Source organism: Pipistrellus hanaki (assembly GCF_964339955.1).
Source record: "Pipistrellus hanaki genome assembly, chromosome: 2".
Lineage (NCBI taxonomy): Eukaryota > Metazoa > Chordata > Mammalia > Chiroptera > Vespertilionidae > Pipistrellus > Pipistrellus hanaki.
The window spans coordinates 45,760,155-45,772,983 of record NC_140504.1 but is presented as its reverse complement, the minus strand read 5'-3'; the positions used below and the strand labels follow the sequence as shown (position 1 = coordinate 45,772,983).

Genomic DNA, 12,829 nt, shown 5'->3' with positions numbered 1-12,829 from the left:
TCTCAGTTTTTCTGTAAAATTGGGTTTTATTATCTTCCTAACTTTACTCACAAGGTTGTCAATAATCTGAAAGAGATAATACATGGGGAGATGATTATTAAACAGTAAATAAATGCAAATGCTAATTCCATTATTACTTTATTACATGATTATAATTGTTCATGGTACCATTTTTTATTGGCACAGATGGTGGGGGGGGTGGTAAAAATACTTTTCTTCCCACTTTCTATGTTCTTCTAGCTAACAGAAATTAACAAGAAAAAAATAAATTTTAAATGTTATTATTGATTTTAGAGAGGATGGGAGATGGAGAGAAATATAGATATATTGATAGGCTGCCTATTGGGGATGGAGCTCAAAATCTGGGCATATGCCCTGACTGGGAATTGAACTGGCGACCTCTTGGTGTATGAGATGGCACTCAACAAACTGAACCACACTGGTTGTGTGAGAAAATAAAATTTTAATACATGTACAGAGAATACACATAAGCATGAGAATTCCAAAAACAGTGAGGCAAAATTGGGTATATATGTCATGTAGGACAAATGAAAAGAAAAATAGGGGGAAAGTTTGTAGATTTCAAAAGAAAAAATGGAGAATTTAAGGGTAGTTAAGAGAGTGGCAAGAGAATTCCTGCTAGACATCATGGGTCACATGGGGGGTGACCCAGTTAACAGGCCCCTGCTTAGAGCCTTCCTACCTACCATATTTATCTCAATTTAGGCTAAGTTGAATAGGCTAAGATTTTTTTTTATTTATTTTTTTTTGAGCAGGTCTTTACATCTGAATTTCTTAGACAGGAAAAGGGGAAAATATTCTTTCTCAGTCTTTTGTTTCTTAATAACCAACTAAAAATCAATATCCTGAAAGTAAGTTTTAGGGTGGCAAAACTTGATTCTCTTTCAAGTGTAATATAGCGGATAAAAGGAAATAAATTACATGGGTTACATTTGAACTCTACCGATTCTTAACTGAGTGATCTTGATAAAGCAACTTAACCTCTCTGTGCCCCAGTTTCTTCAGTTATAAAATGAGGATAATGGCAGAACATACTTCAGAAGTGTTGTTATAAGGATTCAATGTATCTATAATTGCAGTGCACTTATTACTGTGCAGGAAGCTTAGCATTGGCTCAATTTTACAGAAAAACTCAGACTTCAATTTGTCATATATTTCTTATCAAAAAGAGACATTCGCTATGACACTGATAATGTTTCTACTTGAGCAATAAGGATACCACCATTAATATGTGTTATAAAGAATTAAGTCTATTGTCTTTTGTATTGAGAGGTGGCCAAAGCCAGAGAAATACATGTAGTAATTCAATTGTTGAACTGTTGAATGAAACACCATAAAAATTTGTTGTATGAAGGAATTCACAAATTATTAGAGAGTAAGTATGCTTTTGGTGAGCTATTTTAACAGACAATCTGGCAGAGAAAAGAAAATGGAAATATAGTTACTCTATGGGATGAAATTCATGGAGAAATGGTCTTCTGCCTATTGAGCTTGCTGTGTGAGAGCCTTGGGATCTCTTATTCACAAAGCTTTGAGACAGGGGCTGTCCTTAGAGAGGGATGATGTATGAACAGAGCTAGGTTCCTTTGTGTTCCCAATAGATAAGGACATTGACAATATTCCACTAATGAAAATTTTGTTTGCCATTACAATGTCAAGTTGATTTCTAGCCTTTGTGAAATGCATTATGTCCAGGAGTGAATGATGTTGTCTATGAATTACAGATTATGTTTTATATCATTATCACTCTGCTTTGAGCCTTGCAGCAGCCTACTTAGATAGGTACTACTAGTTTTATTTTCATTGGTCTATTTTGCAGATATGCTTTAGAGAGTTTGAATAACTCTCCAGTGGCAGGCAGCTAGTGGGTGACTAAGACCAGAGACAAATAAGATCATGATGGTATGCACTCTGAGCTTGCTGAGGGCAGGGAGAATGTGGAGGTGTATAGAGTTACCCTTAGGCACCAAAAAAAGAGCCTTGGATGCAATCTGTGCTCAGTTTAGTATTTCAAGTGAATGACTACAGTAGTCCTAGTAGTTTGGTTTGGAAGTTGGAAGACATGACCTATGAATAAGAGGAAGTCTATTAAATATTCTGTGTTTTGTCATTTTAAAATATGGAGAAGATGAGCTAGCAGGCATGGTTCAGTGGACTGAGTGTTGTCCCATGCACTAGGATGTTGCTGGTTCAATTCCTGATCAGGGTTGTGCATGGGTTGTGGGTTTGGAATCTGATAGGGGACATGCAGAAGGCAGGTGATCCATGTTCCTCTATCATTGATGTTTCTATCTTCTTCCTCTCTTTCTCTAAAATAAAATCAATGAAGCATATTATTTAAAAATATGCAGAAAATGAAGACTGTCCATGTTTTATTTATTTGATGGGAGGTCAGAATATAAATGTAACTAGATAAGTACCTTTCAGTGTGTACTGGCAACCTTCTCCAAAGTAATTAAAAGTGTTTTCACCCATGATATCTCCAGAATTATAAAGGGAAATTCTCAAAGAAAGACAGTCTACAAACCAAGGTATTATTCTCCCTCAGATATTCTTCTTTAAAATAACTTGATTGTTTTACCTAAATTAGGGGTGTCGAACTCAATCAGAGAAGGGGCCAAAATCTAAAATCCAGCCTAAATCGCGGGCCGAATGGTTTACTGAACAGTCATAAACTGACAATGTCATAAACTGACAGCGGAGTGCAGTGATGACAGCGCGGTGCGGGCCACATTGCAAGGCCTGGAGGGCTGGATTTGGCCCGCGGGACTTGTGTTTGACACATGTGACCTAAATCATCAGTAGGCTTATTTAATCTCATTCCTGACCCCAAAATACAAAGGTATCAGAAGTGTCCTAGTTACCAAGGAGGAGGGCTTGTGAGATTTAGTGGCCCAGGGAAGAAAATTATGAATTTCTGGATATAAAACAATTAAGTATTATTTCTGATCTCAGTGGCCCCGTTCATATGTTCTACATAACTTCTTAAAATTCCCTTTGCTTACCTGTTGGTTTTTTTTTTTTTTTTTTTTTTCCATTGAGGAAATGGAATAATGATGTTGATGAAGACTTACAGGGCTACAAAGCTGAAAAGCATTGTGACAGTCACTGCAGGAGTGCAGGGGGGAAAGTGAAGTCTTTGTGGTCTAATCACCATGTTCTTTTAATAGAGATCTAAAGACAGGAATGATGTTGCTCTCAAAAAGCTGTCATTTATTGTTTCCGTTTTCTTCCTTAAATGCCTAATTTGATGCTGTCATGTCAAGACAGAGAGAACTTCAAACAGCCACTGTTACCTGCTTTCCCATCTTTTCCCCCATTACCCTCTTCTATCTTATGACTGCTGCAGTTGTTATCTTCTGCATCAAAACATCCTTATTTCTCATAAACTCACAGAAAAAAAATAAACTCAAAGATTAGTTAATGCACATCCTCTTTCCAGGCCCTCTCCCCTTTTTTGAATGGACGGAAGCAGGGGGCATTACAATCTTGGAGAAAGGTATTAGATTTTGAAAGTCTAAGTTTATTTCTTCCTTCTAATATTATCTTCACTTAATATGTATATTAAACTCTCAAACCCTGACACCTGAACAACTTGTTAAAAACTCAAATTCCTGGCCTGGCTGGTGTGGCTCAGTGTTTGAGCACTGACCTATGAACCAGGAGATCAGTGATTCAATTCCCAGTCAGGGCACATACCTGGGTTGTGGGCTCACTTGCCAGTAGGAGGTGTGAAGAGACAGCCAATCAATGATTCTCTCTAATCATTGATGTTTCTATCTCTCTCCCTCTCCCTTCTTCTCTGAAATCATTAAAAAATATTGATTTCAGGATTCTACTCAGAGAGATTTCTCCACATTGTGAGAAATCAGCAGGAACCTGCATTTTAAAAAGCATCTAAAAAAAAAAATAGCATGCATTTTCTTTAAAAAAAAAAAATAATAATAACAACCAAAAAAACTACACTGTCATCATCTCTTTCACTCATTTGGCATTTTTCAGTTTTCCAAATGCTTGCGCATACATATTTAGTTCTATGAGGTGGATGTTCGAAAATGATTCTCACCATTTTGAGCATAAGAGAGAGACTCGGAGTTTAGTAATGATCTTCTCGAATCCTTACTTATACACCCACCTCTTGCTAAGATTTCTCACCTTAACTGACCTTTTTCTTCTTGGGTGTTGAATTGAAAAAGGCAAGGAGACCCAAAGCCAGCTAGTACTATCTGTGCCTGCCTTCCTCAAGCATGAGACAGGTCTTCTGGTAGCCAAGGAAGGAAGATAATTTTATCTCTGGAATGTGAACACTTGCCTAATTGGTACAGTACTAATTTGATTTTATTAATTTATCTCTACTGTTGAAAGTATTAATTTAAAATGACGAGTCCCCCTCGCCCCACCCAGATGTACTATTAAAAAATGCATTCAAATGTTTTGTTCTGTATTGTTAAAATGCCAAGTTCTCTGTCCTAATTCAGCCACACTGAACTATGGCAGGGGATCTGTGCTGCCCACTGACAGCTGGGATTCCCCCATCTCGGACATCTTGCTATTGAACCTTCCTTCCAGCTGTCTGTCCCCAATCCCCTGACTTCCTGTGTTTTGCCCAGAGGTAGCATGGAAGGTCCAGACCCCCCAGACATAGTAGGGTTGTTTGACATAGTAGTGCCTGCTCTAAACACCTCACAAACCTAAATCCTTCTCATTGCAGATGTGAATTTCTGGTAGGTCCACAGGTTAGCGACCATAGGCAGAGAGTCCCTGGAGCCTCTCCTGCTCCCACATTCCTGTTCAGTAGTTTCCAGGGCCTGCGTTTTCCTTGCCTTCTACTAGGATGGTCCCAACATACACCTGTTTCTGCTTAGAAATCACACATTTAATCTCTGGGCACTGCCTTTGACACTTAGCCAGGCGTCTAGGTGGAGGCATTAGCGATATTTGAAGATAATTGAAGAAAGAGTGTAAATATAACCGATAGCCACTTTGAGACCTTGGCATGAATGGAAGGTGATGATTCCTTTTGCATTTCCAAAAACCTTTCATGCTGCATTTTAACTTGGGCGGCATGATCTCCTCTGCTGAGTTTTCTGTCACATCCAGCAGTCCCCACCAGCACCCCTAGAGACCTGATTGCACTCCAGAGCTGCTTGTTGACTGCCCTTGTCCACACTCACTGACTCACCTTACCTCCATTCTCCCCTGTGCAGGGTGCTCATTTGGTCCCTCATTCTAAAGGGTGAGCCTGTTTTGCAACTTTCCAGGCAGAACCAAGAAATCTGGTTGGAAGGAAGGGGCAACACTTTTCCTATTCCAGGATGAGCTAAAAGTGGGGCTCAACCTGGGGGCCCAAGATAAACAGAGAATTCTACCTGCTCCAGATTACTGGAGAGAGGGTGCACTGCCTTCTTTCAGCTCCCCCACTCTTCCCCCCTTCCCTTGCACACCAAGTCCTCCAGAAGGCGTGGGGTGGTGTTTTCCCTTGGGGGAGGGACCGGACAGAGCCGACCCAAGCTGCAGTTTCCTTGGTCTGCCTGAGCATTTCTCATCCAAACCTCAATCACGTAGGATTGCGTAGAGAGGAGGAAAGGGGAGAGACAGAAGACAGAGAAGGTAGAGAGGGGTGACAGGAAGGAGAAGAAGGGAGTCTGGGAGCAGAGGGCGCAAGGCAGAGGAGGAGGACCGGAGGAGGACCTGGCTGGCTCTTCCTTAGCTCCTGGAGCCCGGCCCCCACCTGGCCCCACCTGGGCTCTCTGGAGCTTTCTGGAGGGCAGACTAGCAGCATCGGAGGTACTCCCACCACCACTGCTCTTGGGCTCTTAGTCCCACAACCTTCTCAGCAGCAGTCGTCCCTGCGTGGAGTTTCCTATGGAGCTAGCTCACTAGCCCAGCAGGCAGAGCTCACTGGGAGGCGGTGACAGCGCACGGGAGCTGCTTCAGCTCCCGGAACCCAGAGCCCCAGCCCATGAATGAGAATCCACCCTGAGCGCCCCCTCCGGGGCTCTAAGCGGCCACCCGCACAAGTTGGGCGAATTGGGAGCAGCCCTCATCTGCCTCCTGGTCAGTGGGGCCCCAGAGTCTGCGTCCCTTCGTCCGTCCATCCGGCATCAGGACTCTGTTGGACACTCCGCCACTTCCTGCAGTGGCCCCAGAGGGCCCTAGGGCCCTGCCTGTGCCCCTGGCGCTAGACCATGGTGGGCAGCTGGGGCCGGAGCCACAGCTACCTAGAGCCCAGGTCGCCTGCAGCCAGCACCCGCCCCACCACCGGAGCGCGCCGGTTACTTCCTTCCTCAGCCAGGATGGGCTCTGCTGGACTGAGCAATCTGCCTCCTGCCGGCCGGTAATCCCCCTCTGATCTGCTGCCTGGGGGCCATCCACTGCCAGGGGGTGCGAACCTGGGGCCAGCCTGCGCGGAGATGACCTGATCCAGCTCGCCCGGCACCTCCTCCCTCCTCTGCTCCCTCGGAGTCTGTGCTGCGGGAGGACCATGGCGCGGAGCTCCAGTTAAAGGCGTGTGGGCGCCGCGCTGGGGAGGACACCTTCGGCATCCCTGCCTTTGGAGGGGGCTTATTTAAAGGACTGAGTCATTCCAGATTTAGGATTCCCTAAATAATCACCGACTGTGCCCGTTTTCGTGCCAGAAAGCAAGCGGAACAGAAAGAGCACCAGCTTCTCTTGGGACCCTGGTATCCCTGCTCTCCCCACCCCCCCTCCCACCCCGCGGGTTGCTCCCCAAGGACTTGCCAAGCCCTCGAGGATCTCCCTCCCTCGTTCCCTCCCTCCTCTCCAGCCCCTTCTCCCCTCTCCTCCCCAGCCTCCTGCCCTCTGGGCTGAGCTGCCTGCTGGCGGTGGGGAGTCCGCTCACCGCAGGTTCCTGGCTGCCCCCTCCCCAGCCCCTCCCTGGACTCCGCTAACCGCTCCCAATGGGAGAGAGGCGGCTGGTGAGATGCAGCTCTTAGACCCCAGCCAGTCAGGAGGAGGGACCTCCGAGTCTCCAGTACCGCGGACCACAGGGAGTTAAATCGCTGCCTTCCCCTCCTCTCTGCGGTCCAAAGGAACGTTTTTATTCACTTTTGAAGTCTTTTCCATGGGGGCAAGCCTCCGTCCCTGGTCCAGACTCTGCTTCCTAAACGGGCTTTGTGGGATGTGTGTGTAGATAGACTTTGGACACCTCTGCAACAGGGGCACGGCTTGTTGTTCTGCACATCTTTCGTTCCCTTCCCCTTGGTACCCTGAAGGCGGGGTGACCCAGCTCCCCAGAGCCCCTGGGACGTGCTGATCAGCTTGGGGTGCTCCAGCCTAGTTAGCAGGAAGGCCTGGGTGCGCCCCGCCCCCGCCCCCTCCGCCAGCTGTTGGGGGAAGTTTACATCTGGATTTTCACACGTTTTTTTTGTAGCTGCCGCCCAGACTCCGATAAACCTTGTGGGCACGGGTTTTGGGAACTGCAGCCTTTTCAAACATTTAGCACTGCCTCCCTCACGCCTCCGGCCCCGGAGGTCCGCCCTAGCCCCAGCGGAGAGCAACCCTGAGGGCGCAGTGGAGCCCAGGGCCTGTGTCCCTCACTGAGCAGCTATGGCTGCGGCTATAGCCAGCTCCCTGATCCGGCAGAAGCGACAAGCGAGGGAGTCCAACAGCGACCGGGTGTCGGCCTCCAAGCGCCGCTCCAGCCCCAGCAAAGACGGGCGCTCCTTGTGCGAAAGGCACGTCCTCGGGGTATTCAGCAAAGTGCGCTTCTGCAGCGGCCGCAAGAGGCCAGTGAGGCGGAGACCAGGTCAGTAGAAAACCCCGGCTAGGGGCTCCCCAGAGGCTGGCGCCCTCCTCCTCTGCCGCGAAACACCTGGGAACAGGCATGGAAGGGAACCGCTATTCCCCTCCATGCTGGACCCCCTTCTTTCTTAATTTTCAGACATCGCTCTGTCACCCTCTTTCAGTTAATAGCTTCTTGTCCCATATCTGGGGAAACACTTTATACCTTGCTGTAACTATGGTTTGACTAGGATGAGAGTTATGCGCATAGATACTTCTAGTCCTGTGTAGCCTGTAGAATCTTTCAGGGCATCTCCTCATTCATTTTTTTTTCTTTCTCCATCCATCCATCCATCCCTTACATTACCTTCTGAGAACCTAAATGTAGTAAATAAGCCCTTTATCCCTATATCTCATACTACTTAGCATACTTCTTGACTCATAATAGACCCTTAGTAGACATCTGGCAAACTTAAATGTAGTCTCTTTTTCTAACTCTTCCTCCAGCAACATATGAACTACATCGTTCAGATCTTCCTGTCAGTTTCTCACCTCTCCATGTTCTCACTTGCCTTTTGACATAGACCTCCTTTTCCTATGCTCTACCACCAGCTACTCTCATGGTTGCCAAAGTCTCTGCTCATTAACTTTTCTGCCCTGTGACTCCCATTGTTTGTACACTCACACTTACTTTTGCCACAGCAAGGGGAAAACATAGTATGGACAATTTGGTTCCAGGGAGGATAAAGAGAACTTTAGACTTAAAGATTTTCTTGGCAGGCCTTTCTGAAGCTGATTCTCTTACCTGGCCCTTAATTCAAATGGTCTGTAATGTGTGTCTGTTTACAAAGAGAAATTGGATCCCTGGAGTTTCAAAGTGATTCCTCCCAGCTCAAGCCAGCTTGAGAGAATAAAAGCAGAATTGCACAGGTCTGTGCCTCCACCAGACTTTATTGATTCTCTGGGTGTAGCCTGCCTGGTCATTTATAATCTGCAGATATTCTGTCCATACTGTAGATGACTGAAAGGAAATACTGCCCAGAAAGAAAGCTTCCATTCTGTGGTTACTGGACTCATTTAGGTTGGGTGTTTGCAACTCCGTGATGTTCTCCTGGGTTCCAGGAATGAGGCAGATGGGCCAGGTTCAACTGGGGTGAAGAAAATGCTTGGAAAGTTTCGACAGTTGGGATCAACAATTAATTTAGAATTTTAGATTAAGTCTTGTGAAGAAGCCATCTCATCTCATTTTTCTGTTGGGTTTTCATGATATTATTTTCATTGTAGTGAGCTTCTTTTCTTATTCTGTGACAATGATAAAATAGTAAATTTCAGGAATAAACCAAAATCATTATAATCCCAAGGCAGGAGCTACTAAAGCCACTGTTATTTTGCATCCAATTTATTTCATAAGTTGAAGCTTTATACAAAAACCAGAGTTACCTCGGCAGAGTGAATAATTTGCATTAGGGGAAAATAAACTTCCTGGTATTCTGCAGTAATCCTTTTGGGGCCATCTTCTCTCAGGGCTTATGTAGTTAACAAGGAACTTCAAGTCTCTGAATTCAATGTGGTTCTTATATCTCAGTCTCTGAAGTATGTTCTTGCACTGCAGTTAGGATAATGACATGATATTTGTGAATAGATCTTCCTCAGCCTCCTCAGTTCAAAACTAGCTAATAGAAATGACAGGTGGATTGTATGTATGAATGGATAAGTTAAACTCGCCTCATCTTTGTTGAAGTTGATTTGCAGATGAGCTCTTTGCATGGCTTGCTTTTGCATAGGGAAATTGCTTCCTGGGGCCCTTTCCTTAGCATCTCATTAGAAAAGAGAGAATTTGAGGGAATTGCTGAGTTTAATGTTTTCTTTAGTGTTCATTTAACCTATTCCTCCTTTTCATCTACTTAGTGTACATCTTGGCAGGGAGGATCCTGACTGGTGACTTCCTTTAGAAAAGTGCCCCAGTAATAATCTGGCAGAAAGATGTCAATACCTGTTAAGACAGGCCCAATGCAAGGGTGACATGCATGTATCTGTACACCAGGGACTTCCGTTTGCTGTAGCTTAGCTTAGAAGAATGTGAGAGTGGGGTACCAGAAAGGTTTCTGGGAAACAGTAGCATGCTATCATCTTTACTAACGAAGCCAAATAATTAATCTTCTGATTTGCTGTCAGCAACCATGATTCACGTAACAGGGCATGAGCCTATTTATAGGGAGATAGCACTTTCCACATCTCAATTTCAGAGAGAATTCTTTAACTTGATTGGGAGGAAGTTGCTAAACACCAGAAATAAAGACTATTTGAGAGCACCAGTTTTATAAGGACTTTGCTATTATGTTCACTTAATATTTTAGTTATTCTTCAACTCACTAACACATATCCTTGTGAACTACAAATAGAATCACCAGTGGTACAGTGGTCACATTCCGTTGCCTAGACTTTCCAGGGATTGAGGCTGAGACAGTGAAACTAAGCCAAGTATTGAATGGGAAAGGCCACGGTTGTGTATCTGATTTCAGGTCTGATACATAGTGACTCTCAACCTCTTGTCTTAGATCACTGAGTTTTGATATGTCCAATAATGAATTTGTTAAATGTGGTGGGAGTAATGAAATAATATGATGAAGGTCTCAGCTTTCAGAATCATGATATTGCAGAATGAAAAAGTGAGAACTGGCAGGGTGGACCTCACATCACACACTTACAGGGCTATGGTTCACATCAGATACTTTATGAATGTCATCCCTGGGGCACAATGTGATGGCTTACCCTGGGATTGTGTAGCAAAACTCTTGCTTTTATGAGAAATCCTAGAGTCAGAGTTGGTGGTTTATACAAGCTTACACAGCTATACTGTGGCAAAATTGGGACCAGAACTAGATCAAATTGATTTTTCTTGCCTGGGCTCTTTGCAACACAACACAGAAAAAAAGTAAAATGAAGAACTAGAACTAGGTGTCCTCTCTCAAAGGGTGGGAATAATTTTGTGTATTTTCTTACCATTAGAAATTGTTGTTCTGATAACATTTTTTTAAAATATATTTTTTAGAAAGAGGAAGAAAGAAAGAAAGAAAATCTGCCCCTTGCAAACCCCTTTTCAGGGATCTAGCCCTGACCAGAAATCAAACTGGTAATCTTTCTGTGCAAGGGATGCCCAACTAACTGAGCCTCACTGATCAGGGTATTATCTTTACTATTTTGTAATAAGAATAAGAATAGGGTGGGATAGAGGAGGTTACTGGTAGAGGGAGACCTAGGTTAAATCAGGCAATTGGGTTCTAAAATGATTATCCTATAGCTAGCATACATTATAAAAGTAATTCCAATAGTGGAGACATACAGCCAGTATAGCAATGCTTAGCTCCCTGGGCATTGTGTGGGCTGTAATTCTTTCGAAATGAAATGTTGAAAATCTTAAGCTGGCAAGTTGGCTGAGGTCATTGAACTATAAAAAAAAGGCTTTAGAACATTTCTCTTTGTTCACTTTCTAATATAGGAAGAAGCATTCTTATGGTCATTGTTTGAGTCATTATGTATGTGTGAATTACCTGTATGAGCCAGGCCAGCTAGAATATTTTCTTCAATGTTGATACCACTTAATTTGCTATAGCTAACCTATTAGAGCATCCATGTGAATTATGTAGCTTATTCATTTCCTACATTTATTTTACTTTTGAATATAAATACAAATGATTGACTTTAAAGTATTTATATTTTGACTGAGAAGTTACTACACATAATGGGTGGCACTCATAATGAAAAGAAGGGTGTTGATAGAATCTCTGAATGTCAGAGCGGCCATGAACCTTGGATGGAGGTCATCCAGTATCGCTTTGTAATTTTTCAAATGAATGCCTTTCTGGGAAATACAGAGAGAGTAATTAGACAAACCTAAATCTGTGTATTTGAAGTGATTTTGTGTTTTTATTATTTTTCTATACAATTTAATTTCTCCCCTCAAATTAGAGCATTAAAAACTCAGAAAATTCATTGGCTAAGTAAATTACATATTTTTCATAAATGAAGTATTTGGCTTTATATGCTCCTCCCTTTTTAAAAGTGATGTAGTATATTGCCCTGGCTGGTGTGTCTAAGTGGTTGGAATGTTATCCTAAACACCAAAAGGTTGTAGGTTTGATTCCCTCTCAGGGCACTTACCTAGGTTGTGGGTTTGTCCTTGATTGGGGCATGTACTGAAAACAACCTGTTCATGCTTCTTTCTCACATCAAAATTTCTCTCTTTGTCTTTCCCGCCAACATCCCCCTTCCCCCTCTCAAAAAATCAATGAACATATCCTTAGGTGAGGATCTTTAAAAAAAACATATAAATATAGATGATGTAGTATATTTACACTGAGTGGATACAATAAATTCAAGAAGAGGTTATAATTTTTATTGCTTTTCATTGTCTATTTTTCTGAGTTTTTGTTTCTACTGTAATCAAATTATGGATATTCAAAATATTATAGCATTATTCCAACTTGTATTGGTAGATGTATAATATTTAATAGCACACTCATTCAATTTTTTTACTATCAAACACATCCTTTTAGATAGAAAATCAAAACGTTAAGAAGAAAACTGATGAAATAGGGGAGAGATGCTAACTCATGTTATCTATGGAATATAAATTAGAATTTTAAAATTGAAATAATTTTGGTTCATATACACACCAAGAATAAATTCATATGATAAGTGATATTTTACATCAGTAGCAAGCACTTTTATTGCATTTTATCTTTTAAAAGTGTGACTCATGTCTGAACTACAAAATTAGCATAATTAAATATTTGTCTTGCTGTTTGTTTAAAAATAACAAAAAACAAGCTTTTCTCTTCAGAAACCCACTCTAGAGTTTAAAATGATATCTTGTGTGTGTTTTTAAATCCTTTTTTTCTATAGTAGTGGATTTTTGTCAACAAATTATGCTTCCGTTGTAAGAACACTATAAAACAGCAGTCCTGCGGTTTCTCCTTTTTTTTTTTCTTTTCCCTCATCCCTCAGAGATCTCATCAAGCCATTACTCAGGATTAAGTCTTTAAAGTTTTAATAGCATTGATAT

The 12,829-nt window shown here is 42.7% G+C and overlaps 1 protein-coding gene across 5 annotated transcripts in view; it reads left to right on the top strand.

Moving 5' to 3' along the window:
- Positions 1-12,829, top strand: part of FGF12 (fibroblast growth factor 12) — a 504,156-nt gene that overhangs the window by 250,188 nt on the left and 241,139 nt on the right. The window contains exon 1 of one of the 5 annotated variants that reach the window (XM_084873520.1): positions 6,807-7,789. The exons of the other annotated variants lie outside the window; for them this stretch is intronic. Within the exon in view, the coding sequence (XP_084729646.1) occupies positions 7,591-7,789 (199 nt within the window). The 5' untranslated portion in view covers positions 6,807-7,590. Of the gene's footprint in view, positions 1-6,806; positions 7,790-12,829 lie in introns of those variants that run through there. 5 annotated transcript variants of the gene reach the window in all.